General features: G+C 40.4%; 1 protein-coding gene across 7 annotated transcripts in view; it reads right to left on the reverse strand.

Annotated features, from left to right (window-relative positions):
* PSEN1 (presenilin 1) overlaps positions 1-26,102 on the reverse strand; it is a 67,330-nt gene extending 41,228 nt beyond the window's left edge. For 2 of the 7 annotated variants that reach the window (XM_010855803.1, XM_010855801.1), the window contains exons 1-3: positions 25,961-26,102; positions 18,401-18,482; positions 18,180-18,307 (exon numbers count right to left, since the gene is read on the reverse strand). In XM_010855803.1, coding sequence (XP_010854105.1) covers positions 18,180-18,254 — 75 coding nt within the window. In that variant the 5' untranslated portion in view covers positions 18,255-18,307; positions 18,401-18,482; positions 25,961-26,102. Of the gene's footprint in view, positions 1-18,167; positions 18,308-18,400; positions 18,483-19,062; positions 19,119-24,748; positions 25,929-25,960 lie in introns of those variants that run through there. The other 5 variants (XM_010855802.1, XM_010855797.1, XM_010855798.1 and 2 more) reach the window with 4 other exon arrangements.
* Positions 26,103-26,822: the final 720 nt, after the last annotated feature.

The raw sequence follows: 26,822 nt of genomic DNA on the forward strand, positions 1-26,822 counted from the left end.
AACACCAGGTGTGCCTGACTGCAGAAATCAAGCTCTTAACCTCCTCTCAATCTGTCATTCACAAAACAACATGACTGCTCTGCAGACTTACTGTAGGCTTTCTCTTTCTCTTGACTTTCAATTTATTCATTCCATAAGTAATTATAAGAATTCTATATTTTAGTTACTCTGCTGTAACACTACAGCAGAAATTAAAAAGATCCAGATGCTGTCCTTAGAAGCTCATAAGATAGTTTTAATATTAGAGAAACACTAGAGATGTGAACAAAGTGCTACAGAACTAATTTTTTATGATCAAGAAAGGCAACATACGGTGGGAATGTAAACTGATGCAGCCACTATGGAAAACTATATGGAGGTTCCTTGAAAAACTAAAAATAGAATTGCCAAATGATCCAGCAATTGCACTCTTGGGCATAAAACTCTAATTCAAAAAGATACATGCACCCTAATGTTCACAGCAGCACTATTTACAAAAACCAAGACAAGGATGCAACCTAAATGTCTATCAACAAATGAAAGGATGAAGATGTGGCATACACACACACACACACTGAAATATTACTCGGCCATAAAAAAGGAATGAAATAATGCCATCTGCAGCTACATGGACCTAGAGATTATCACACTAAGTCAATCAGAGAAAGACAAATATATGACATCACTTATATTTGGAATCTAAAATGATAACAAATGAACTTATTTATAAAATGGAACCAGACTCACAGACATAGAAAACAAAATTATGGTTACCAAAAGGGAAAGAGGGTAGAGAAGGGATAAATTAGGAGTTTGGGATTAGTAAATAACAGACTACTACATGTAAGATAGAATAAAATAAAAGGGCCTACTGTATAGGACAGGGAACCATATTCAATATCCTATAATTAACCACAAGGGAAATAATATGAAAAATAAAAAATACACATATGTATATATGTGTAACTGAATCACTATGTATATATGCAAAACTGAATCACTTTGCTATACACTTGAAACTAACACAACATTGTAAATCAACTATATGTCAATAAAAATTTAAAGCAAAAAAGAAAGACAACATGAAAGATACAATTCTTGAATAGAACTTTCAAGAATGGAAGGTGAATGGGCTCCAGGCAGAGATAAGGTCATCTGTGGCACAGGCCTATCCAGAAAACCTATGAGAACTCCTGAGGTGACTGAGAACAGGGTGGTCAGGGCTGGTGGCAGGAAAAGGAAGGTTAGGAACAGGTCGTAACCTTGTTTGCCGTGCCAGAGACTTCAGACTTTGTCCTGCAGGCAACAAAAAAGTCATAAAATTGCTAAGGTTGAGGAAGTGCACATCAGATTATGTTTTGTTTTTAACAAACTTGCTGAAGTGGTGATGGAAAATAGGAGGGGTGTGAGAAAAATACTTCAGCAACGAATGACAGAGCTTTGTGGCAAATTACATGAGAATGGTCAGGAAGGAGTCAATGAGGACTCTGGAGGTTTTGGCTTAAGGGACTAGGAAGGTGGTGATAGCACTGATGGACACAGGGAGCACAAGAAGATAAGCAGGCTAGAGGAGCAGAGAGAGATTTTAGTTAGGTGGAGAGAGAATTTAGACAGGTGCATTTCAAGCTCAGAAGACAGCTGAAGGAAGCCATTAGTTTCTATAGCTATGAAAGTGGATGAAACCTCAGGGAGAAAGTATAGATGGATGCATTGATCATTAATGTAACACAACAGTTGTGGAAGGAAAAATACAAAGTGAGATGACCACCAAGGAAAGAAGTGTGAATAACTCCTAAGCTTAAGCAGCAGGTTATCCATAAATTGTAATGGACTGGGGAATGAATGGAAACTGAGAAATTAAAGGCAATTATTCCTTGAAGCCAAAAAAGAACAAAAATGGACAAAAGAGGAGATTCAAATTTTAAAAAGTTATTTTAGGGATGTCAGAGACTTGAGCATACTTGTCAGGTCAAAGTATAGAGTTAGGATTAGAAGAAAATGTTGATGATACAGAACATAGAGATGATAACTTATGAAGCAGGGTAGGGGATAAATGATGGGGAATGGAAAAAGAGAGAAAAGCTGGCCTTACAAAGGCACTGGTGCTCTCTGCCTCAGTTTGATCTCATGGAGGAAACATTTATGAAGACTCCAGGCCTACGAGAGTGGAAAGGAAACAATTGCAAAGCACAAAAGACAGAAAAATATATACACTTATCAAGAAAGATAATTTTTGCTGAACACAAGTCATTGAAGTTCAGTAGGAAGGAAAGGGTTATGAGGAAGGTGGGCTCTAGACAACAGGGGCATAGTGGGGTAGATAGCTGAGAAGCAGGAGAGCTGAGGGAATTCACACTTCAATCCTCTAAGAAGGAGGGGACTGTGCCATATGCTAAGAACGCTGCAGTTATGGCTAATATTCAGCAATACAATTATGGCCAACTTGGGCTGATTAATGTTTAGTATAAAGTAAATGCAAGTAATAACAGCTCTCTTAATATAGCATTTACAAAGCATTTATGTAATTTAGTATTATATGATTTATATAAAGTACTTACTTAATTTAAAAGCACTTTCACTTCATCTTGTTTATCTTTATATGTTGGGAGGTTTTGGTAGACGAACAGTAAAGCAACTGATACAAAATTTCATAGTCAGAAAACAACAGAGGTAGGAAAATCAAAGTCAAATCTCTTACTTCAAAACTGTTCTTTCTATGGCACCACAGTTCTCCTATAAGGCTACGTGAGCTGTTTAACTGGGTCAACCTAGCATGAAAGAGGCAATCATAACGTGCTTGTTAAGGGTAAGACTGGATATTCTGGTTTATAGTGAACATTAGTGACCCCACCCTGCCCCGCCCTCAGAGCTGATACAGGATACTAGAGCACTGTTTCACATAATACTTTGGATACTACTTTAAAAATTAACTATATAATTTATGTCTTTTTAAAAAATACAATTTATTTAAAGAGGCAAAATACACATTTGATTCTAAACTCAAGAAGTTTAAAAAAGCATACAGTAAAAAACCTCCCACTTAACTCTCGGTTTCCTAACCCCCTGGGGTACCACTGGTTACTGTTCTCAGCAAATCCTTTCAAAGTTTCCTTATTCATACACAAGCAAATACAAATACATATTCTCATTCCCCTTGTCCACAGAAATGGTGGCATAAGAAATGCACTGTCCTATACTATGCTTTCTTTTTTAAATTGTATCTTAGAAAGTTTTCTACATGTCAGTAAAGAATATCCTTATTCTCTTAAAAAACCAGCTGCACAGCCAGTGTATAAAGATATCGTAATTTATTAGGCCAATCCCCTAGTGATGGACACCGAACTTGCTTCCAACTTTTTGCCATTTCAAACATCACTGCAGTGAAGTTATTTCACACATGAAGGGGCATATTTATAGGATAACTTCACTGAAGTACAAGGTCAAAGTATATATTCACTTCAAATCCTGATTTATACAGCCAAATAGTGCACTCAGCAATGCAGGAGAGTGCCTATTTCAACAAGCCCTTGTCTACATAGTAAGCTTGCGATGCCTGGATTTTTACCAAACTGATAGGTATTAAAATACAGGATCTCAGTTTAATTTTAACTTCTATGTCTCTTATCATTAGGAAAAAATGATCATTTTTTAAAATGAACTAAGTATTCATATCCTTTGTCATTTTTTCTATTTGCCTTATGGTACTTTGTTTTAAAACTTTTTAAAACTTTTAAATTTAAAAAACAGTGAATGCCAGTTATATACAAGGACGTACCAGCCAACATGACTGCCCTCATGAACTGATTTCAAGCAGGGGAAGACAGCTAACAAACAAGATAATTACAGATTAGGATAGTACTATAATAGGGTGATGTGATAAATACATAGAATGGGACTTTCAAGTAATGTGACCAGAGAATATCTTTCTGAGGACATGACATTTGAGCTGAGACCCGAAGGATGAAAAGATGTGAAAGAGCTTTTGTACTGTAAAGGATTAACTCAGCAGGTCAGGGGTGTCCAAAACCTGCATACACCATAGAAAGATTTGGCCTGGCTCCTAGGAGATAACCTTTAAGTCCCTGGAACAGCCTGCCTATTAAGGCTGTTTCTGTTTACAGGAGGCCTTGGGTCACATTAACAATCTGATCCACGGTGGGAGTCTTGAGCCACATGGTATCTGCTTGACCTTAGGAGGGGTTAGAGAACTATGTCCAGCCATGTGTACATGACCAACCCTGAATAAAACTCTGGGACACCGGGGCTCAAGTATGTTTTTTTGGTGAGCAGTACTCTCTGCATGTTGTCTCACATTGCTATTGGGAGAATTAAGCATTTGTTTGCATGACTCCACTGGGATAAGACAATTGGAAGCTTGGGCCTGGTGTCTCCTGGATCCTTGCCCTTGTGCCTTTTTCTGTTGCTAACTTTAATCTTTGTCTTTTCACTGCAGTAAACTGTAACAGTGAGTATAACAGCTTTTCTGAGATCTGTGGGTCGTTCTACTAGCTTATCACTGAACTTGAGCATTGTCTTGGGGAACCCTGATTATATGTGTACACTGAAAAATCATAAAATATTGCTAAAAGAAATTAAAGATCAAAAGCAAAAACAGACAAATGGGACTACATCAAACTTTACACTTCTGTGCATCAAAGAAACAGAGTAAAAAGGCCACCAGAGAATGGAAGAAAATATGTGCAAATTATATATTTGATAATGGGTTAATATCCAGAATATATAAAAGACTCCTATAACAACAAAGAAACAATTTGATTTTAAAACGGTAAAAGACTTGAACAGACATTTCGATAGACATTTCTAAGAAGAATATATACAAATGGCCAACAAACACAAAAAAGATGCTCAATGTTACTAATCAGAGAAATTAAAATCAAAACTAAAATAAGCTCTCTTACACCCATTAGAATGGCTACTATCAAAAAACTCCCCAGAAAATAACAAGTATTAGCAAGGGTGCAGAGATGTTGAATCCCTTGTGCCCTGTGGATGGGCACGTAAAAGGGTACAGCTGCGATAAGAAACGATGCAGCTTCCTCAAAAAATTAAAAACAGAACTGTCATATGGTCCAGCAACTCTACTTCCAGGTACAGATCCAAAAGAACTGAAAGCAGTATCTCAAAGAGATACTGTATTTCACACCCATGACCACTGCAGCACTATTTTCAAGAGCCAGGAGACAGAAGAAACTCAAATGTCTAACAATAGATGGATAAAGGAAATGTGATACATATGTACAACGGAGGACTATTCGGCCTTAGAAGGAAATCTTGTCACTTGCTAAAACATGAATGAACCCTGAGGACTTTATACTGTGAAATGCATAAGCAAGTTACAAAAAGACAAATACTGGATGATTCCACTTATATAAAGTACCTAGTCTAACTTGAAAAAAAAAGTGTAACTGTGTTTGCTAGGGGCTCTGGGGACAGGGAAATGGGGCTATCCTGTTCAACAGGTGCAGAGTATTAGTTTTGCAAGTTAAAAATGTTTTAGAAATCTACTGCACCATAATGTGAATATAGTTAACACTACTGAGCTGCACATTTAAAAACGGTTAAGATGGGAACTTCCCTGGTGGGCCAGTGGTTAGGAATCCACCTGCCAATGCAGGGGACACAGGTTCGATCCTTGATCCAGGAAGATCCCATGAGCTGCAAAGCAACTAAGCCCATGCGCCACAACTACTGAGTCAGTGCGCCAGGACCTGCACTCTGTAACAAGAGAAGACACTGCAAGGAGAAAACCACACACTGCAGAGAGTAGCACCCACCGCTCACCACAACTAGAAAAAGCCCCCACACAGCAACAAACATCCAGCACAGCCAAAAATTTTAAAAATACATAAATATTGTAAAATGGTATCTCATGTCCTTAACCACAATTAAAAATAAATTTTTTTTAAGACCTGAATAAATGTAGAGCTATACTGTGTGTTCATGGATTAAAAGGCTCAATACTGCTAAGGTGTCAATTCTACCAACATTCTCCCCCCGCCCCCCACCCGCCAACTGATCTATAAATCAATGCAATCTCAATCAGCTTTTCTATAGTAATATTTATTAAGTTAATATAGGAAATAGGGGCTTCCCTGGTGGATCAGTGGTAAAGAATCTGCCTGCCGATGCAGGAGACATGAGTTCCATCCATGATTCAGGAAGATTCCACATGCTGCAAAGCAACTAAGCCTCTGAGCCACAACTATTGAGCCTGTGCTCCAGGGCCACGGAGCCGAAAATACTGAAGCCACCCACGTCCCACAGCTACTGAAACCTGTGCACCACACAGCCCGTGCTCCACCACAGGAGAAGCCCCCGCAGTGAAAAGCCTGTGCACAACTGGAGGGTAGCTCTGCCTGGCCACAACTGGAAAAGAGCCTGTGCAGCAACGAAGGCCCAGCACAGCCAAAATTAAACAGATAAAATTTATTTTTAAAAAAGGGAAATACAGGAGGATGTCCAAAACAACTTTGAAAGTTGGAGAACTAATGCCACATCTTATACAGTTACAGTTCTCAAAAAAATGTTGTACTGGCACAAATAGACTAAGCAGAGTCCAGAAACAGCCTGACACATATGCACAACTGATTTTTGCCAAAGGATAGTCTTTTTCAACAAACAATGCTGAAACAATTGGATATCCAACTGGAAAAAAATGGACTTTAATCCATACCTCATGCCATACACAAAAAATTATACTCACAATACAGACCTAAATGCAAAACCTAAAACTATAGTTTCCAGAAGAAGGTAATATAAGAAAAAACTTTTGAGAACCTGAGTGAAACAAAGATTAAAAAAAAAAGAGACTGACCCACAAAAGGAAAAAACAGATAAAAGAGATTTCATCAATATTTATACTGATCTATTTCTGGCCTTTAAAATATACTGCTAAGAAAATAAAAAGACAAGCCACAGATCGGAAGAAAATGTTTGCAAATCACATATATCATAGAGGACCTGTATCTGGAATATATAAAACTCAGTAAGAAAACAAACAACCCCAAACCTCCTAGAAAAAGAAAGAGAAAAGAAACAAACCAATTTAAAAACCGAGCAAGGGATCTGAACAGATACTTCACCAAAGATATCAGGAAGACAAGCAAATAAACAGACACTTCACATCATTATTCAGAGAAATGTAAACTAAAATCACAAAGTTACTGCACCAGTGCAGTGCAGTTACACAATCAATTTGGAAAACTGTTTGACAGTACCTTAAGAAGTTAAATATCTACTTTCTACACTGGATCACATTCTACTCTTAGGCATTTACTCAAAATAAATGAAAGCAATATGTCCAATCAAAGATTTGTACATAAATGTCCACAACAGCTTTATTTGTAATAACCCAAAACCAGAAACAATGCAAACATCCATAAACAAGTGAATGGATTAAAAAAAATACCTGTGGTATATCCATATAATGGAATGCAACACAGCAATAAAAATGAAATATTGATACATGCTATACCACTGATGAATCTCGAAATAATTATGCTGAATGAAAGAAGCCTTACAAAAGTTATGTACAGTATGATTTCATTTATATAAAATTCTAGGAAATGAAAACTAGAATACAGTGACAAAAGTTAGTAAGTGGTTGCCTGATAGACAGCAGTTGGGGAGGGATAGGAGGGAGAGATTACAAGGAAGAGGAAACTTACAGGTGATGGTTATATTCATGATCTTGACTGCAGGGGTGGTTTCCATGGTATACATGTATGTCAAAACCGGTCAAATTGTATACTTATTTTAAATATGTGCAATTAATTGTGTGATAATTATTCTTCAATAAAGCTGTTTTTGTTAAGTGTTTTTCACAAAGAGGTGAAGAGGTGTCCTTTGAAAACTGTCATATTAGAAAGTGACAGAAGTACTAAGAGATTTTCAAAATGCAAAATTTTGGCTAAATATTAGAATGACAACTTAGCATTATTTTTAAGGCTGATTAAAACCAATTTTTTTTAATTATGGAAAAAGTTAAAGTAAATAAGTAAATATGTCAAAAGTGTATATAAAGCCCCACGTGCACTTTGCATATGTGCTCAGTCCCTCAGTTGTGTCCAACTCTCTGCGACCTCCTGGACTGAAGCCCACCAGGCTCCTTTGTCCATGGGACCTTCCAAGCAAGAATACTGGAGTGGGTTGCCACCTCCTCCTCCAGGGGATCTTCCTGACTCATCTTCCCGATGTGTCTCCTTCATCTCCTGCATTGGCAGGCGGATTCTTTACCACTGAGTCACCTGGGAAGCACATGTGCACCTGACCTTCAATTACGTCATCTCAAGGTTAAATCTTATTCCATTTGTATTTCCACCCACTTTGCCCCTAGTTTTATTTTGACGAAAACTCAGACCTATCATTTCCTTTATAAATGTTTTAGTGTTAATATATATTTCTAAAACATAAGAACATAAAGGCCTCTTTGTATATGTGGCTTGGTAACTCATTTCTTTCTTTAAAAAAAAAAAATTCTTTATTATTTGGCTGTGCCAGGTCAGACTTGCAGCATGTGGGATCTAGCTCCCCAACGAAGAATTGAACCCGGGTCCCCTGCATTAGGAGTTTCGAGTCTTAGACATTGGACCAACAGGGAAGTCCTCGTTTATTAATTAAAAAGAAAACAAAAAACTTTAGTTTTTAGAGCAGTTTTAAGTTCAGAACAAAACTGAGCAGAGTACCGAGAACTCCCATAATACCCCTTGCCCCCACAACCTTCCCCACCAACATCCTACACCGAAGTGGTATATTTTCACAATCAACCAATCTTCATTGGCACATTATCACCTAAAATCCATAGTTTACTTTAGGGTTCACTCTTGGTATTGTATAGTCTCTGGGTTTTGAAAAATGTGCGATACACGCATCTACCATAATACCATACGGAAGAGTTTCACTGTCCCCAAAACCCTCTGCCTATTTATCCCTCCCTTCCCGCTATGCTCTGGCAACCAAGGATCATTTTACTGCCTTCAGTTTTGCCCTTTGAGACTATTTTTAAGGTTCAGAAAAACCAGTGTTGTAGCCATTATAAATGGTTTCATTTCAGTGGCAAAAGCAGATTACTCACTACACAAATGTTGTAAGTTTCAGGGAGGGCGGGGTCCTATGGGAAGTGGCAAGTATGTGGGAAGTGAGTTCCTATGAAGCCACATTCCCCAAAGCTCCTACGCTGTGAAATCAGAGGCTTCATTTTAATTCTTTCCCCTTCTCTCACTTCAGAACATGTACAAGTCCAACCACTGAATACATGTGGACCCTCAGGCAGGGAGAGTAGTTCTTGGGCAGCAAAGATTATGGAGGTATTTTTGAGTGTGTTTGGGGTGGAGAGGGGAGGTATTTTTTAATAGAGCATGCTTGCCCATTTGGGTTTTATAAAAAAAAACAAAAACCTTGTTTCTTCCCTGCCTGTCCTTGGCTTTTAGTTTTATTTCTGTAGTTAAAAGAAATACCATAAATAAGGGTTTATAAACATTTTTAGAAGTTTTAAAAAATGTTATCAACTTGTGTTTATAAATAGAAACTCAGCATCCTCCCGAATCTCTGCTTCACAGCATGAACACGGTGAGCAATCTGACATACTTTCAGATACTTTTATAGCCATGCTCTGCAATCTGTTTTGCCAATATACCTCAACGTACATATTATAGAAGCAAAAAGAAATAATTAAAAAATAACATTACAGTAGCAGCACAGTAATAACTATGATAATAACTGCTAAGATTTATCGACTATGAATGCGTGAGACATTCTGCTAAGCAGCTCAGGTGAGTCATCTATTTAATCCATATAAAACTGAGTTAATATTCTAAACTTCATTTAACAGATAAAGAAACCGATGCTTAGGCAGATCAAATAGTTTGCCAAAGATCCCACAACTAAGAGGTTCCAGAGCTGAGATTCTACTTCAGACAGTTTAGTCAAGAGATCCTACTATTCTCCATTACCTTATAATGTTGATCTCAAAATTCTCAGTTATAAGTAATATTTCAAAGAATATTCTCATCTATATTTCCTGGTACTTTTATGGAAATGTTTTTATAGGATAAGTTTCAAGAAGTGGTCATACTTGGTCAAAAGGTACATGCATTTATTTATTTATTTATTTGGCCGTACCTCGAGACATGTGGAATTTCCCCTACCCGGGATGAAATCCATGTCCCTGCAGTGGAAGCTTGGAGTCTTAACCACTGGAGTGCCAGGGAAGTCTAGTGTATGCATTTTTAGAGTTAACTGCCAGATAATCTCCAAAGGCATGTGTATGTAGCAGACTCTTTGACAGCCTGCTTCCAAATAAAGACAACCTTTTAACTCCTATGAACATCAAGCGAAGAGTGCCTATTTCCCCATATCTTCAGTAGCAGTAAGAATCAAGCCTTGCTCACTGAAAGGCAAAAGACAAAGGTTTTAATTTCTATGTCTCTGATTACTAGTAAGGTTGATCAACTAGTCTTTTCATATATTTATTACCATTTATATTTCTTTTTCTTCCTTCATACATGTATACTGCTCATCAGTTCAGTTCAGTCGCTCAGTTGTGTCCAACTCTTTGTGACCTTATGGACTGCAGCACGCTAGGCTTCCTTGTTCTTCACCAACTCCTGGAGCCTACTCAAACTCATGTCCATCGAGTTGGTGATGCCATCCATCTCATCCTCTATCATCCCCTTCTCCTCCTGCCTTCAATCTTTCCCAGCATCAGGGTCTTTTCCAATGAGTCAGCTCTTCGCATCAGGTGGTCAAAGTATTGGAGTGTCAGGATCAGTCCTTCCAATGAATATTCAGGACTGATCTCCTTTAGGATGGACTGGTTGGATCTCCTTGCAGTCCAAGGGACTCTCAAGAGTCTTCTCCAACACCACAGTTCAAAAGCATCAGTTCTTCAGTGCTCGGCTTTCTTTATAGTCCAACTCTCACATGACTACTGGAAAAACCATAGCTTTGACTAGACGGACCTTTGCTGACAAAGTAATGTCTTTGCTTTTTAATATGCTGTCTAGGTTGGTCATAGCTTTTCTTCCAAGGAGTAAGCATCTTTTAATTTCATGGCTGCAATCACCATCTGCTGCGATTTTGGAGCCCCCCAAAATAGAGGCTCTCACTGTTTCCCTATCTGTTTGCCATGACGTGATGGGTCCGGGTCTTAGTTTTCTGAATGTTGAGTTTTAAGCCAACTTTTTCACTCTCCTCTTTCACTTTCATCAAGAGGCTCTTTAGTTCTTCACTTTCTGCCATAAAGATGGTGTCATCTGCATATCTGAGGTTATTGATATTACTCCCAGGAATCTTGATTCCAGCTTGTGATTCATCCAGTCCAGCATTTCTCATAATGTACTTAAGACCTTAATGCTGGGAGGGATTGGGGGCAGGAGGAGAAGGGGACGACAGAGGATGAGATGGCTGGATGGCATCACTGACCCAATGCACATGAGTTTGGGTGAACTCCGGGAGTTGGTGATGGACAGGGAGGCCTGGTGTGCTGTGATTCATGGGGTCACAAAGAGTCAGACACGACTCAGAGACTGAACTGAATTGAACTCTGCATATAAGTTAAATAAGCAGGGTGACAATATACAGCCCTGACATACTCCTTTCCCGATTTGGACCCAGTCTATTATTCCATGTCCAGTTCTAAGTGTTGCTTCTGACCTGCATACACATTTCTCAGGAAGCAGATCAGGTGGTCTGGTATTCCCATCTCTTTCAGAATTTCCAAAAATTGTGATCCACACAGTCAAAGGCTTTGGTGTAGTCAATAAAGCAAAAGTAGATATTTTTCTGCTCATACCTTTTAGTAATTTGTTTCTGAGTTATGTCCCTTTTAACTTCATAAGGATTCTTTATATATTAAGATATATCTGTCACTAGGTATATAAGCCTTTGCCCAGTTTGTTTTCAGACTTTGTTCATGGCAGTTTTTGCCACACTGAAGTTTATTATTCTGTATTGCTGAATATGAACTTAGATTATTTAATAAGGAAAATTTAATCTTACTTTTTTCATCAAATATTATTTCATGTATACATTCCCATGTACCAAGTCAAAGGCCTAAAAATTAACACTGTATTCCATTACGTTGATATATTTATAATCTTCACATTATTTACTTAAAATACATATTTATTTATAAGAAAAAGTATCATGGGAGGGAGGTTCAAGAGGGAGGGGATGTACATATACTTATGGCTGAATCATGTTGTTGTATGGGATGTACATATACTTATGGCTGAATCATGTTGTTGTATGGCAGAAACCAACACAACATTGTAAAGCAATTATCCTCCAATTAAAGGGCTTCCTTGGTAGTGCAGTGGATAAGAATTCACTTGCCAGTGCAGGAGACTTGGGTTCGATCCCCAATCTGGGAAGATCCCACATAGACGCAGAGCAACTAAGCCCATGAGCCAGAACTACTGCAGTCTGCATGCTGTGGGGCCGCACACCACAATTACTGAGGCCACATGCTGCAACTACTGAAGTCCATGCACCTAGAGCCCGTGTTCTGCAACAAGAGAGGCCCCACAGTGAGGAATCCGAGCACTGCAACTAGAGAGTAGCCCCTTCTCGCCACAGCTAAAGAAAAAGCCAGCACAGCAACAAAGACCCAGCACAGCTAAAAATAAATAAATAAATAAAATTATCTTTAAAAAATAAATTAAAAAAAGTACCAATAAGACTTTATAGATATTGTTTGAAAGTTGTCTGTTGAAAGTGAAAGTCACTCAGTCGTGTCTGACTCTTTGAGACCCTGTGGACTATACAGTCCATGGAATTCTCCAGGCCAGAACACTGGAGTGCATAGCCTTTCCCTTCTGCAGGGGATCTTCCCAACCCAGGGATCGAACCCAGGTCTCCCACATTGCAGGCGGATTCTTTACCAGCTGAATCACAAGGGAAGCCCAAGAATACTGGAGTGGGTGGCCTATCCCTTCTCCAGCAGCTCTTCCCGACCCAGGAATCAAACCGGGGTTCTCCTGCACTGCAGGCAGATTCTTTACTAGCTGAGCTGTCAGGGAAGCCCTAGATGTTGTTTGAATTTCCACAATTAGAAATGTGAGGCTCCTAAGCTTGCACTGCAGAAAAAATGAGAAGAGTAGCTGAACTGAAGAACTGGCAAGTGAAGTGGAAAACTTGAAAACATTTATTAATCATACGCAATGTTTCCAACAGCATGCAGAATTCTATCCAGCACCTGCCCAAGCTTTGAGATTGCCCAGAGTTAGAGCTTTAACCAGTACTCCATCATCAAGGAAGGCTGTCATTTTCCTGAACAGTTGACATAACTAGTGAGAGATAATATTACACATTTATGGTGCTGTTGTGTGTGGCTTGAACCTAGAGCTTTTTTTTTTTTTTTTTAAACAAACTATTAAGATCTGTGCCAAAGACCTCTGATTTTACTCTCATGCAAAAACAAGCATGTTTCTCTGGAGGTCACCCCAAGATCTTAAGTTCTTTTTTCTCTTTACTTCATTTTGATATGAATGGGAGGGAAAACAAATTCATTACCATAAACAGTACAATAACATCATCATCCAAAGGCTGACTGATTAAGCCTGTGAACCTGATTTAGCTTAAATTTAGATCACTCCTTTCACTTATTTTTTCCTCCTCAAGGTCCCAAGTACTTAATCACCTTTAAACATCTTCCATGTCTGCATTCTGTTTAATTTCGTAAGATTTCTCACACTTTAAAAAAGTGACCCACCATCATCTAGAAAATGAGAGGGTTAGTTCTACCAGCTTATGATTTGCTAATAACTTAATAAAGTTCTCTGAATTTAGTCTTTTGAATTCAGAAAAGATACTGCAAATGACCTTGTTTATAAAGACCAGACACATTTTAATGTTGTAAATTTAGCAGAGCTGAAGGTAACAATCTGCATGTATTCCTCAGCAATTGCTTTACACAGAGAATTATTATTGACCTTTCAATGAATTTCTACTTTAAGGATTCTTTTTTAGTTGGCAAATAACTGATTTTTTTATCCTTCTATTCTAAATCAAAAAGGCTGTTGACAATTAATTGCCTTAAGGACTAAAAAATTTGGGTCAGAATAAACTAATGAGAATTAAAATATTGAATATTCAATTTATAAATCTAACTGTTTTTCTCTAAGGTCACCTTCCCTTTAAATCGTTATTCAAATATAGTGACTCTCAAATTATGGTCGCTGGACCAGAAGCATTGGTGGGATCTGGGAAGTAGTCAGAAATGCAAATTCTCTGGCCCTATACCAGACCTACAAAATCAGGAATTCTGGGTTTCAGGCCAGAGAATTTGTTTTAACAATTCTTCCAGGGGACTCCAATTTGAAAATCACTGCTGTAATATATTTTAAAAGGCTTAATTAACTATAAATGAATTTTAGACTTACTTTAAAAAAAATCACTTCTTTGTATCTCAGAAAAGCAAAAAGGCCTCAGCTAATCCACGATAAGGGATGTAAGTCTACGTCAAATCAAAACATGAATTCTACCCATCAAAATTTTGTACCAGAAAATAAAACTTTACAAATTAACAGGCAGTTCAGTGGTTAAGAATCCACTTACCAACTTGGTCCAGGAAGATTCTACATGCCATGGGGCTGAGCCTGTGTGCCACAACTACTGAAACCCTCGCACCTAGCTCCAAAACAAGAGAAGCCACTGCAATGAGAAGCCTGAACATCACAACTAGAGAGCAGCCCCGTGCTCACCACAACTAGGGAAGTGCTCAGCTAACGAAGACCCAGTGCAGCCAAAATTAAACAGAAAACAAAGAACTTCAGTTATTTAACAGCTTACAAGCTTCGCCCTTCGTCAAAAATACTTGAATTATTTAGTCAGTCTACCTTCCAGCCTCCAGTCCCTCTAGACATGGCCAACAAACAGCAGAAACATGAGGTCCACTCTAGCTTCCAGTAGAGGTGGTGGCTAAACTAATGGAAAGCAGTTAACATTTTTGGTTGAAGCAGGACACGCATTCTTGAGACAGAAATAAATAAAATGGATTCTCCACTTGGTTCTCATGACATGCCAAACTACCATTTGACAGCTGTTCTACATAAAAACTGGAGCTCTGCCCCACATGGTGACAGCAGTGTAGATAATGACATGGTGTCAAGAGCAGTGATGTGATGGCCAAGGAGTGGGTCCAGAGAACAGGGCATGCAGGGCACCCTCTCACACAAAAGATAAAGTCCTTATGCAACTAAGACTCACTTTGGATTTTTATTTGCAGAAACAAAATTTTAAAATTTCTCTTGCTAATGTGACAAAAAACCCCAAAACCTCTTTGTTCCTTGGCAGGGAGATTTGTACTGAACTGGTTTAGAGACACCTGGTGATTAAATTCGAAAGTCAGCTCAGAAACATGAATAAGGTTCTGCCTTTAGAGATTTTATAACCTAGTAGGGCTAACAAGCATAAAAAAGTAAAGTATTCTAAAAACTGAAAAGGTGAAAACAATTTAACTCCTCTCATTTATTACGAGCAGGAATTAAGATGTTTTATATGGGCTAGTTTTCTAGAATATGAAAGCTTGCTTAAAGTTTAAGTCCAAAAACTCAGTATTTTTACGAAACCTTTTTATAAAGCATGGTAAACATTTCAGTCTTTTAAATGGAAACTGACAAACACAATTGAAGCTTTTATCAGTGGCAAGGACAGAATATAAATTCCAATGACCAAGACCTCAGGCTATCATGCTTTTCTGGTTTCTTTGACATCAGTTGCTCTAATTTCCCCACTACTGTTCGTTGTTAAGTTAGTCATCATGGGCACCTTGAAGGCTTTTGCTCCTTTATACAGATATTCCCCACCTAGCATTTTCTCCTCTTGCGACCTTCCTTCACATCCAAAAATTTTCCTCTTTAAAAATACTTTTCTTTTTAAATTATGAGATTACTGTATTATTGAACATGTGGAAAAAACAAAGGGAAAAATCACCAAAATCACTCATCTTTTCCTTGTTGGGCTTTTATGGTATGGACATTAAAACAATAAATGGAACAGCTGAACACTAGCTGGACTACACAGAAATTTCTAGTATAGTTTACTTCAGTCTGTCTTTATAAGATATACAAAAGTTTATTTTCATATTCAGGCCTGCTGAATATTTCTTTTAAACATTTTTTTTTTTTGGCCATGCCATGCAGCTCACGGATCCTAGTTCTCCAACCATGGATCAAACCCACACCCACTGCATTGGAAGTGCCTAGTCCTAATCAGTAGACCACCAGGGAAGTCCCTTTAAAGACTATTTTTAATTGAAAAACATACAATGATTTTCATTTTTAAAAGGAAAGGATAATTCACCTACTTACCTAGTCTGTAAGCAAGTTATTCATTCTCTTTCAGCTTCAAAAATATTTGTAAATGAATTTTCTTTTCCTTCTGTAATATCTAGTGTAAAATTGTGTGTTTGTGTACTCTAGAGTCATATAGATAAGTACTTTAATAGAGCAGCTATTCAAAGGAGGGGAAGATAGAAGGAAAACTTGCTCACTTATGATAAACGTCCCTAAAATGCCAGGCCCTAAAGCTGCATGATGTTTGTGAGAGCACCGAGTATGAGTCCAGCACACTGAAGACATTCAGTAGGCTGGTTTCGGCTCCTGAGGGCAGACGAGTGACCTTTAACTGGTTAGTTTGGAATCTTTTGTTCAAAGGGATCCATGGAAGATCCGTATAAACAGATAAAACAGGAGCACCTCTGGTTAAGGAAGAAGACCCAAGTCTGCAATTCCCACTTTTCTTCTCTCTTCTCTAACAGTTTGAAAATGAGTACAAAGTCTGCAGCATCCAAACTTACACAGCTGTACCCCAAGAACCTTCTAATCTAGCCCAGTCTAACTTTTTCAAAAGGCCATTCCTAGGGAACAGCAAAAAGGAGAAAGTCAAGCTGCTGACACACAGAAGTGGAGCAAGTGTGTTGTCAGAACACTCCTTATTAACCATCCACCCAGACACGAGGGGCAACAGTCCCTCTTCCACGCCATCAACCCCTCAGGTGTCCTCTTTTGGGCTTCCCTCGATATTCATTTTAAATTGATTTCACTTGTTTAAAATGCTCTAACAATACAGTGTGATCTGCTTCTGATATCCCCAGAGAGAGCCTCCCTGTCAATTTATACTGAGGACAACTCTTCTTCCACTATTGTTACTTCTTCTATCAGTCATGACTTCCCAGTTGGCTCTACTCAAATCTTAAGCATCCATGGAGGTTTACTTTGGGAAGCCTTCCTCCCACATTTTGACCCTTAACTGAATTCTCAATCTCTGGCCACCCAGTGCTATAGTTCACCGCTCAGTCCATGAACTAACCCTCTGCAGATCTGGCTGATAGTCCTCCAGCCTCTGTGGCTGCTTTTAGTGACATGCACACACTAGCCCATGAGACAGTCCATGCTCTTTCAGACATACAGTGTTTATGAGGAAATTCCTCTTTCCTAATCCAGAACCTCTTTCCTTCCACCACTGGCTCTGCCCTCTGGTTCACACAGAGGAAAGTTGGGCCCTGCTCCCCACCCCTGCAGCCTGTACGGCTTACAGTTGGCCTTGTGTTTTTCCCCATTCTGGCTCCACCTCTAAAAATAATACTGCTGCCCCAGCCATCTCATAGGCCATCTGTGGACTCTGCCTTCAACATGTAATGATTAGCTAGCAGAGGAACAGGCAGCTCTGGTCTGTGTGTGGAGCTGCCGAATCTCTGTGTTCCATGCACAAATTACATCCCTTTCCTTCTTCTCTCCTTTGACCTCCCCCAGGACTGCTACACTCAGCCCTGTGTTCATCATTCTGTCAAGGAGCACTTACTGAGCACCGTCAAGAACCAGGCTGGCCAGGCACTGAAAAACTAAAAGCAAATAAAATGTACTCAGCCCACAGAAGAGTAAGAGCAAGCTAGGTAGAGTAATAAACAGCTGGGGAAGTTGGAGAAGGCATCAGAAAGGGAGGTGATGTCTGAGCCAGGGAGGAACTGTATCAACAACCAAGACTCACGCAGCCTTGCGTCCCCTGCACCAAATGGGACGGTGCTTTCCCGTACTTGAAGTTCCGCAAATATGTAAATCTGGTAAAGCTGACAAAGCCTGCTCGGTCCTGTGCTTCTCCTAGAGGTGAGGGAGGGTGGTCAATGAATCCACCGTCTGAAAGGGTAGTTGCAGAGGTTGACACTGTACCTGGCTACGTACAGTATTGCTCAGGTGGTTGTCCTCGGACATCTGTGCATTCTGGAAGTAGGACAAGGGTGCAGGTAACTCTGTCATTGGAGCAACTGTATAGATATACTTTTCCACAGAAAACAGAGCCTCTTGGGATTCTGAAAAAGGGAAAAGGAAAACAATCTTTTGTGCATTACAATTATTCTGTTATTCTGAAACACTTTCACAAATGACTTTTTGCAAAAACAAACCTTTCTTTCATGTGTTTTCCTCCAGGCCACGCTTTCTAAGGACCTCACAGGCTGCTGTCACTTGCTGGCTCCTGGATTAGGTCTGGAACAGATTTTACTGGGTTACCAAGAGTTGGTTAAGTTCTAGTAAATCCATTCACACCAATTAAACACTTACAAGACTAATTTGTAAACCGGAAATGCATTACTATGCCAAGACCTTCAGTTGACAAACTTTTGTCAGCTCAAGTTACTTCTTGGTAATGAGTAGATCTACTTGAGAAACCAATTATTTTCAATCACTATCATATCTAATGATTTCAGATGTAGAGCAAAGGGTGCTAAATGATCTTAAAGAATGTTCTTGTCAATGTTCCTTTTGCAATCCACCTTAATTTATATCACCATAAAATTATGTTTTGTGTTTTTAATTTCTTTTTATCATCTCATTTTTTCCTTTACCACAATGTTCCAAGGCAGAAGAACTAGATAATATATTTATTTTACAAAAACAGAACGGGACCCAAGTTCAGTGAGTTGCTTAAAAGCATTCAACGGGGCAGACCAAGACCAAAACCACAGACTCCTGACCCCCAGCTCCTCCTCTGCCTCCTCGCACAGCCTTGCTCACACACATTACTCCATCTCCCAGACCTCACCCTCCCATGTGCCTGTCTAGGTACCTGAATGTCCATCGGCCAATTCCTTAGGACTTCAACTTTGCTTTTTCACTGAAAGTCTTCAGAAATACAGAAGAAAAAAAAAATGGTTTGCATACCTAAGCAATACTCTAATTCATTTAAAGTGTCTAAAACATTACCATGTACATACTTAAATGAAAGCACGTTGTCAATGTTGTTTCATTTCAGGATCTTCTATCCTCTAAATATTATTCTTTCTTATTCTAATGATTTTTTTCATAAAAAACCACATAAAACAACTTTTTCCTCTAGTAAAGGTATTGACTTTCAATTAACCCTTATCACCTATATTTAGATCATTTAAATCATGACAAATTCATAATCAAGGTATGCTTTCCTTTCTATCCCATGTATTTTTGGGGGGCCATGCCATGAGGCATTGGAGTCTTAATACTCCCACTAGGGATCAAAACCATGACCATGCCGCCTGCAGTGAAGGCACAACTACTTAACCACAGGACCACCAGGGAAGTCCCTATCCTACATGCTTTTAAATACTGTGCCCACTTTTCGCCTCCCCTCCAATTTACTATGTGCCCATAGTAAGCTGGAGTGAGATCAAAAGATTGCAAATTAATATTAACTTAAAAAGATGTAATTATATAGTGAGACAGTTCTGTTTAAAATATATAATATTAATTTGTTTTAAAAAGAAAATGAAAAAAAGAAAAAATAAATAAAAAGAAAATGAATAAATAAAATTATTTAAAAAATAAAATGAATTAAAATTAACAGCAGACTCAATGGCTACTTTTAGGGGAACTGATCACCAGAAGGGGGTACACAGGAAGCTTCTGGAGTTAATGGTAATGTTTTGTTTCTTGATCTGGGTGCTAGTTACACAGAGGTGTCAATCTGAAAATTCTCTGAGCTCTACACCTATGATCTGTGCACATTCCTATATACTTCTATTTAAAAAGTCAAATAGATTTTTGAAGGTGTATACCTATATTTAGGGTTTGACAACATGTATGCTAGCTTACCCAAAAGGGAGGTGGATTCCAGCAGAATAGTTATATTCTCAAAGTATTGAAAGCAAATGTTCTGACCTATGCTTCTAGATTTTTAAAAGTTGACTAATTGAGAAGCAAAAGGCAAATAAGAAAGAAAAAGATACACCCAACTGAATGCAGAGTTCTGGAGAATAGCAAGAAGAGATAAGGCAGCCTTCTTAAACAAACAAGACAAATAAATAAGAGGAAAACAGTACAACAGCAAAGACTAGAGATCTCTTCAAGAAAACTGGAGATATCAAAGGAACATTTCATGCAGGGATAGGCATGATAAAGGACAGAAAAGACCTAACAGAAGCAGAAGAGATTAAGAAGAGATGGCAAGAATACACAGAAACATTATACAAGAAAGGTCTTAATGATCCAGAAAACCACGATGATGTGGTCACTCACCAAGAGCCAGACATCCTGGAGTGTGAAGTGAAGTGGGCCATAGGAAGCACTACTATGAACAAAGCTAGTGGAGGTGATGGGACTCCAGGTGAGCTATTTAAAATCCTAAAAGATGATGCTGTGAAAGTGCTGCAGTCAATATGCCAGCAAATTTGGAAAACCCAGCAGTAGCCACAGAACTGGAAAAGGTGTCTTCATTCATATTAGGTATTATAAGTAATCTAGAGATAATTTAAAGTATACAGGAGGATGTGTATAGATTATATGCAAATATTATGCCATTTTATATAAAGGACTTCAGCATCCAAGGATTCTGTTAGCCACGGGGTGGGGCTTGGTGGGAGTCCTGAAAACACTTGTCCTCCATCCCCACCCCCCACCAAAGGACAACTGTATTTAAGACACATCTGTATTTACATGTAAAACACTAAGGCTAAGGAAAGGTGAAAGAATCTGCTGGTGTACAATTACAGGGCAAGTAACAGCAATTCCAGAAACCAAATATTCTGACACCCAACCGGCCCAGGTCCTTTGCCAGTTCACCTGAAGAAAGCTCATGCCTCCACCGATGCATTAAAGATCACAGTGCTGCAGGGTGACCCTTCCCAGAAGAACTACCAGGTATATGGAGTTCAGTAGGAAGTGGAGGGGAGAAGGCAATGGCACCCCACTCCAGTACTCTTGCCTGGAAAATCCCATGGACAGAGGAGCCTGGTGGGCTGCAGTCCATGGGGTAGCTAAGAGTCGGACACAAATGAGCGACTTCACTTTCCCTTTTCACTTTCATGCATTGGAGGAGGAAATGGCAACCCACTCCAGTGTTCTTGCCTGGAGAATCCCAGGGACGGCGGAGCCTGGTGGGCTGCCGTCTATGGGGTCACACAGAGTCGGACACGACTGAAGCGACTTAGTAGCAGCAGCAGCAGGAAGTGGAGGTAGGCAACAGGGCTAGCAAGGTCTCCAGTCAGGCCTGGAGAACAATCAAACATTGTTGGTACGAAGGGGCAGGCAAAGCTAGATTTGATTCAGGGCCAGTAACAGCTGAAAACAATTGATGACTGCATGGAGAAGGCCAATGACCCACTGTCCCAGCAGCGTGGCAAAAAGACACTACTGGACCTTAGAACATTACGAACAGTGCCCTGAGAACAAGAAAAGACAGTTGTTGGGAAGTGAGGATCTTTCACATGACCTGAATTGCAGAGGGAGTGGGATGTAAGTAGATTTTGGTATTTTCTCTCTGGCCATCTGCTAAAGATTTTCTGAGGCTGATAAAGCACAACACTTGAATTCACTGCTATTCATTTCCTTTTTCTCAAAACACTTGCTCAATCAGATAAAAGGAAAAAGAAATCCTTTTCTGATGGGCAGCTGTAATTTCTATTATACACAAAGACTAAAAGCCCCAGGAGAATACAGATAATCTTGAAGTTTTGATGTGCTGAACAGAAAAATCTATCTAACCAGAAAACCTTCTATCCATCAGCACTTTAAAAAGTATCACAGGACCAATGCTTGAAATCCCAAAAAGAAGCTTATTAAAAATTCATTTAGGGACATACCAACAGAAAAGTATCTTTCTGTCTCTCACTACATCCCAAGGTAACAAACTAAAATTAATAATTTAAAATTAATCTAAAACATCAGGAATACAGCCTAGAAAGACTCTCAATTTTAAGAGATTAGGGAGCAAACAATCTCCCCAGTCCCACAAGAGGCTTCGTGAAGGTGACAGGCCCTAAAAAGAGCAAACACAGTGACATATCCAATTTGGTGATTTTTCCCCCCTGCTTCCTTCCTTCCTACTCTACTGTGAACCATTTGTGGTAGATTAGATTATTTTTTAGCATATATTCACTCCCTCCCCCAACATGCCCAAGAAAGGATGCTGAGCTTGGTTCTGTGAGTTGCTTTGGCCTCAAGGTGAGTGCAGTCTACTACCCACTCCATGCCTTTGGGCTCAACACAACAACTTCCTTTGGTCATGGGATCTTGGCAGATGCAGCACAAATAGTTAAAACTGTGCTTGTGCAGGGGGCCCTGCCTTCCTGTACTTCTGCTGTCCCCTCAAGAACTTATTTGGGTAGCCACTGCCCCAGAACAAGAAGGGCAAAGCAGAACTGCCCTAGCTGTCACCTTTAAGAAGAGTGAGAGCTAACGCTTTAAGGCACTGAGTTTGGGGGAGGTCTACTATGTAGAGTTATCATGGTTGTCTTTAAATAATAATGGTTATGTGGGCTCAGAAGGTGCAATAAAAAATGAACGACGACATAAACGTAAAATCTTTTATCTGAAACCCTTAGGACTAAACAGGTTTAGAATTTATATATTTTTTGGATTTTGTAAAGTTCAAAGTGAAAGTCGCTCAGAAGTGTCTGACTCTTTGCGACCCCATGGACTATACAGTCCATGGAATTCTCCAGGCCAAAATACTGGAGTGGGTAGCCTTTCCCTTCTCCAGGGGATCTTCCCAATCCAGGGATCGAACCCAGGTCTCCCGCACTGCAACAGGAGGCAAATGCCATGATTTATAATGCTCCCCCAGGGTATTAGATAGAGCCACAAAATCAAACACACTAATAAATATGTAGTGAAATATATAAGAAGTCCTAAATTACATAAAGAGGTTCAGGTTAGAGTTTGCCGTCAAATGATTTAGGAGCTTTTGGACTTGAGAACTGTGGATATGGGACCATGGTCCTGTATTATTACTTATATAGTTAAAGAGATTCTTTTCCTCTCAAATTTCATTTCAGTAACTCTACATGGAAGATGTAATTACAATGAGTCATTGTGGAAAATCTGTTGTGGAAATGGCAGAACATAACTAATCTTTAACAAAGAAAAGGACTATTCACAGTTAATTTGTAAATCATTGACTATTCTCAGCAATGCATTCTCTTGTTCGCTTAGATCACCTTAAGGAACTGTACAAGGCATAGCCAAACACGAACACCCTTTAATCAACAAACACTTGTTGGGATTCTTCTACACAACCACACACTGTAGGTACGAGGGGTGCTAGTGCATCCGATGATGCTTCTGGTCACTTAAGGTGCTTACTATCTAGAGGGGAAGACAGAGAAGAATGTTTTTACATTAATAACATGTTGAAATAAAATTATTTAGCTGTACTGAGTTATATAAAATACATTATTCAAATTAACTTCACCTATTTCTATCTTTAAAAAATTTGCTCATCAGAAAACTTAAAACTGACCTTTGTAGCTCTCAAGTGATGTTTCTATTGGACAGTGCTATTCTAAAGCTTCAGCTCTTTCTCCGACAAACAGGCTTAATATTGAAAATCCCTGACAACCTTCTCCTTCCTGAAGCTTCCCTCCCTTCCTCAGTTTAGTGACACTGCATCGTGGAGATTCTCCTCCCACCACTCATTCCCCTCAGCTGGTTCCTTATCCTCTTCCACCCTCTCATTATAAGTGTTTCTAGGCTCTGCCTGGGCCTCCTTGTCCCCCTCCTTTTCTCAGGCTTCTCCTCCACTGTTTCAAAATCAACTGGTAAGGCTACTTATGTTTACATCTCCAGGCCTGTCCACGGATATTTCAACTACTGGCACTTGAAAAGTGATACTTTCAAACCGATTTCTCCTCTTTCAGACGCTCTTTTGCTCCTAGCTTTCTTATTCCTATGATTGTTTCCCCCATTTTCTAAACAAAGCCTCCTAGTCAACTTCATGTTTTACTCCTTGCTTCCAATTGGCCAGTCATATCCTTTTCATAGTTTTCCTCCTTTCTAAGTCTCTGTCACCACCAAAGGCCAAATTTTCATTATATCCCACCCGGTTCATGCAAAAGTCACCTCAAATCTCTCACTCATTCTAGACCTTACGTACCTAAGGCAAAGTTCTTGTCACAAAACTTATTAAGAGCAAAGCTCAAAACACCTTCCAAATCTGCCTGGAATTGATCACACAAAGGAGAGGCACTATTAATTTTTCAGAATACATCCAAAAGAAACAAGTCTCTCCCTGAAATCTGAGGTAAAGCAGTGGGAGAGCAGAAGCAGAGGGAACCTGGATCCCTTTGTGAGGGAGGGGAAGGGGACCACAAAAGCCTTGCTGACAGACAAACTTTCTCTTTCCTGCTGGAATGATTCTCAGAGACCAACTCCAATCCTCCAGTTCTCCCAAATGGAAATTCACGCAGCAGTCTAGGACCAGAGGCAGCCACTAACTTAAAATTCAGCACCACACCGTATCCACTCCGAGGAAAGTTATGCCCAGAGTTGTGATAACTATTTACCCAAGGAAGATGAGCCGACGAATGTAAAAACAGATGTTAGATAGCGCTTCTATCATCTACTTTTCTCTGGAGAGAGGAGGGAGGAAATCCATGCATTCAATAAATAAGCTTCTTTTTCATTGTTAAGGGCTTGTTAATAAATGGAGGTGGGAGGGGGTTTACGTTGGCAGAACTCTGTAAATGAGTAAAAGAATTGAAACTGGCTTTGGCAGGTGACTGAATCAGCCAAATGCAATCGGCTCCCAATCTCGTTCCTGTTTTTATCCTCCTTCATAAGAGTGATTTAAAGTGCACACTGGGTACCGGACGCTTCGAATCCAGAGTGCCGCTCTTCGTAATACACCCTCTGATATAATGCCCTCCTCAATTCAACTCCGAGGGTGAAAACTTTCCATGGTGCAAAATAACTCAAGTAACAAGATGCCTTTAACCAGATGTAATCTCCACCTGCCTCAAACTTGAGAGAATATTTATGACTTTTACAACGTGCTCTGCCATATAGTGATTTGCCTGCCATTCTTATCTCCCATAGTAAACCTTGAACGCTTTATCCTCTTGTCCAAAGCAGGCAAACAACCCTTGTAAAATCATTAAGTTGACTTTTCTACCAGAGAAGCAGACACTTATGTGAAAGGAATCTGCGGGATCAAAAAGCCAAGTATCTAAAATACGGGCAAAGCACTGGACATATAAGCCTCGCGACAGTCCAAATTAAAGCAAAAGCATCAGACCCCGGTGTTTTCCGCCTCGAACTGAGACAGAAGGAAATTAGCCGAGTGCCACTCGCTTCCCCTGGACAAGGACACACTCAGGGGACGAGGCGTGGAGTTTCACCAGTTGCTCAACAAGACCCAGCGCAAGGCGCTTCCTCTTTTCTCTCGCTCCAACTCCAGGCAAGACGGTCAATCCCTGGCCAAAGCACCTGCGCCCAGCTGTCTTCGGGAAACCAGCACTTCCAAACCAAGGCTGAGGGGGACTCTCTTCAACCGGACTGCGCGCCGCGCACGGCGCCCGAGAAACGGGCCGCCCCTCCTGGGTCCCCACATGAGGTTCCTCGGTCCCCGCCCGACCGCGCCCCGCGCCTCATCCTCGAGGACACCGGCTCCGTGGCCCGGATGGCGACAAAGGGCCCGGCCCTAACCGCAGCCGCCCGTACTGGCACCGGATGTGAGGCGCGTTCCTGTCACCCCCAACTCCCCTTCGGGAACCTACCCTTTCCTCACCGCCACCACCACCGGCCTCTAGCAGCCGAGGTTCCTTCCCGAGCATCCGCTATTTTGTTTCCGATGTGAAATCGCGGCCTTTGGAACTGATGACCCAGGCCCCACCCAAAAGGCTTCACCCGTGCCGTCACTTCCGGCCCGGGCGTCGTTGGTGACCCGCCCGCCGAGGGGCGTGGCCTTAGAGGGGCCCCAGCGGCGGAGAGGCGGGTCCCAGGGGGAGGGGTGGAGCTTCCGGTGGTGGCGATTGAGGCGGGGGACCTGGCGCTCCAGTCCGGCTTCTGACCCCGCCCCAGGCTCACCAACCCCCGTCCCCGTGGGCGCCAGCGCGGGGCGGGGGTTATCAGATTAGAGCTGCTCCTGAGCTGAGGATCAAGATTGCTACGTAAACTAGACCTAGTGTGTGCTTCTCCCGGCCTACAAGTGATAGTACGTTAAATCTAAGGTTTCTTTCATTTCTCTACAGGACCTATTTGCATAGCGTTTCTCAATGCAAATCAGCGGCACCACAATCAAAAGGAAAAGATAAATTGTAAATCCCTGTGCCCTCCAGTTCAGTTCAGTTGCTCAGTCGTGTCCGACTCTTTGCGACCTCATGAATAGGCCTCCCTGTCCATCACCAACTCCCGGAGTTCACTCAAACTCATGTCCATCGAGTTGGTGATGCCATCCAGCCATCTCATCCTCTGTCGTCCCCATCTCCTCCTGCCCCCAATCCCTCCCAGCATCAGGGTCTTTTCCAATGAGTCAACTCTTCGCATGAGGTAGCCAAAGTATTGGAGTTTCAGCCTCAGTATCAGTCCTTCCAATAAACACCCAGGACTGATCTCCTTTAGAATGGACTGGTTGGATCT

The sequence above is a fragment of the Bison bison genome, unplaced genomic scaffold (assembly GCF_000754665.1).
Source record: "Bison bison bison isolate TAMUID 2011002044 unplaced genomic scaffold, Bison_UMD1.0 scf7180017864368, whole genome shotgun sequence".
NCBI lineage: Eukaryota > Metazoa > Chordata > Mammalia > Artiodactyla > Bovidae > Bison > Bison bison.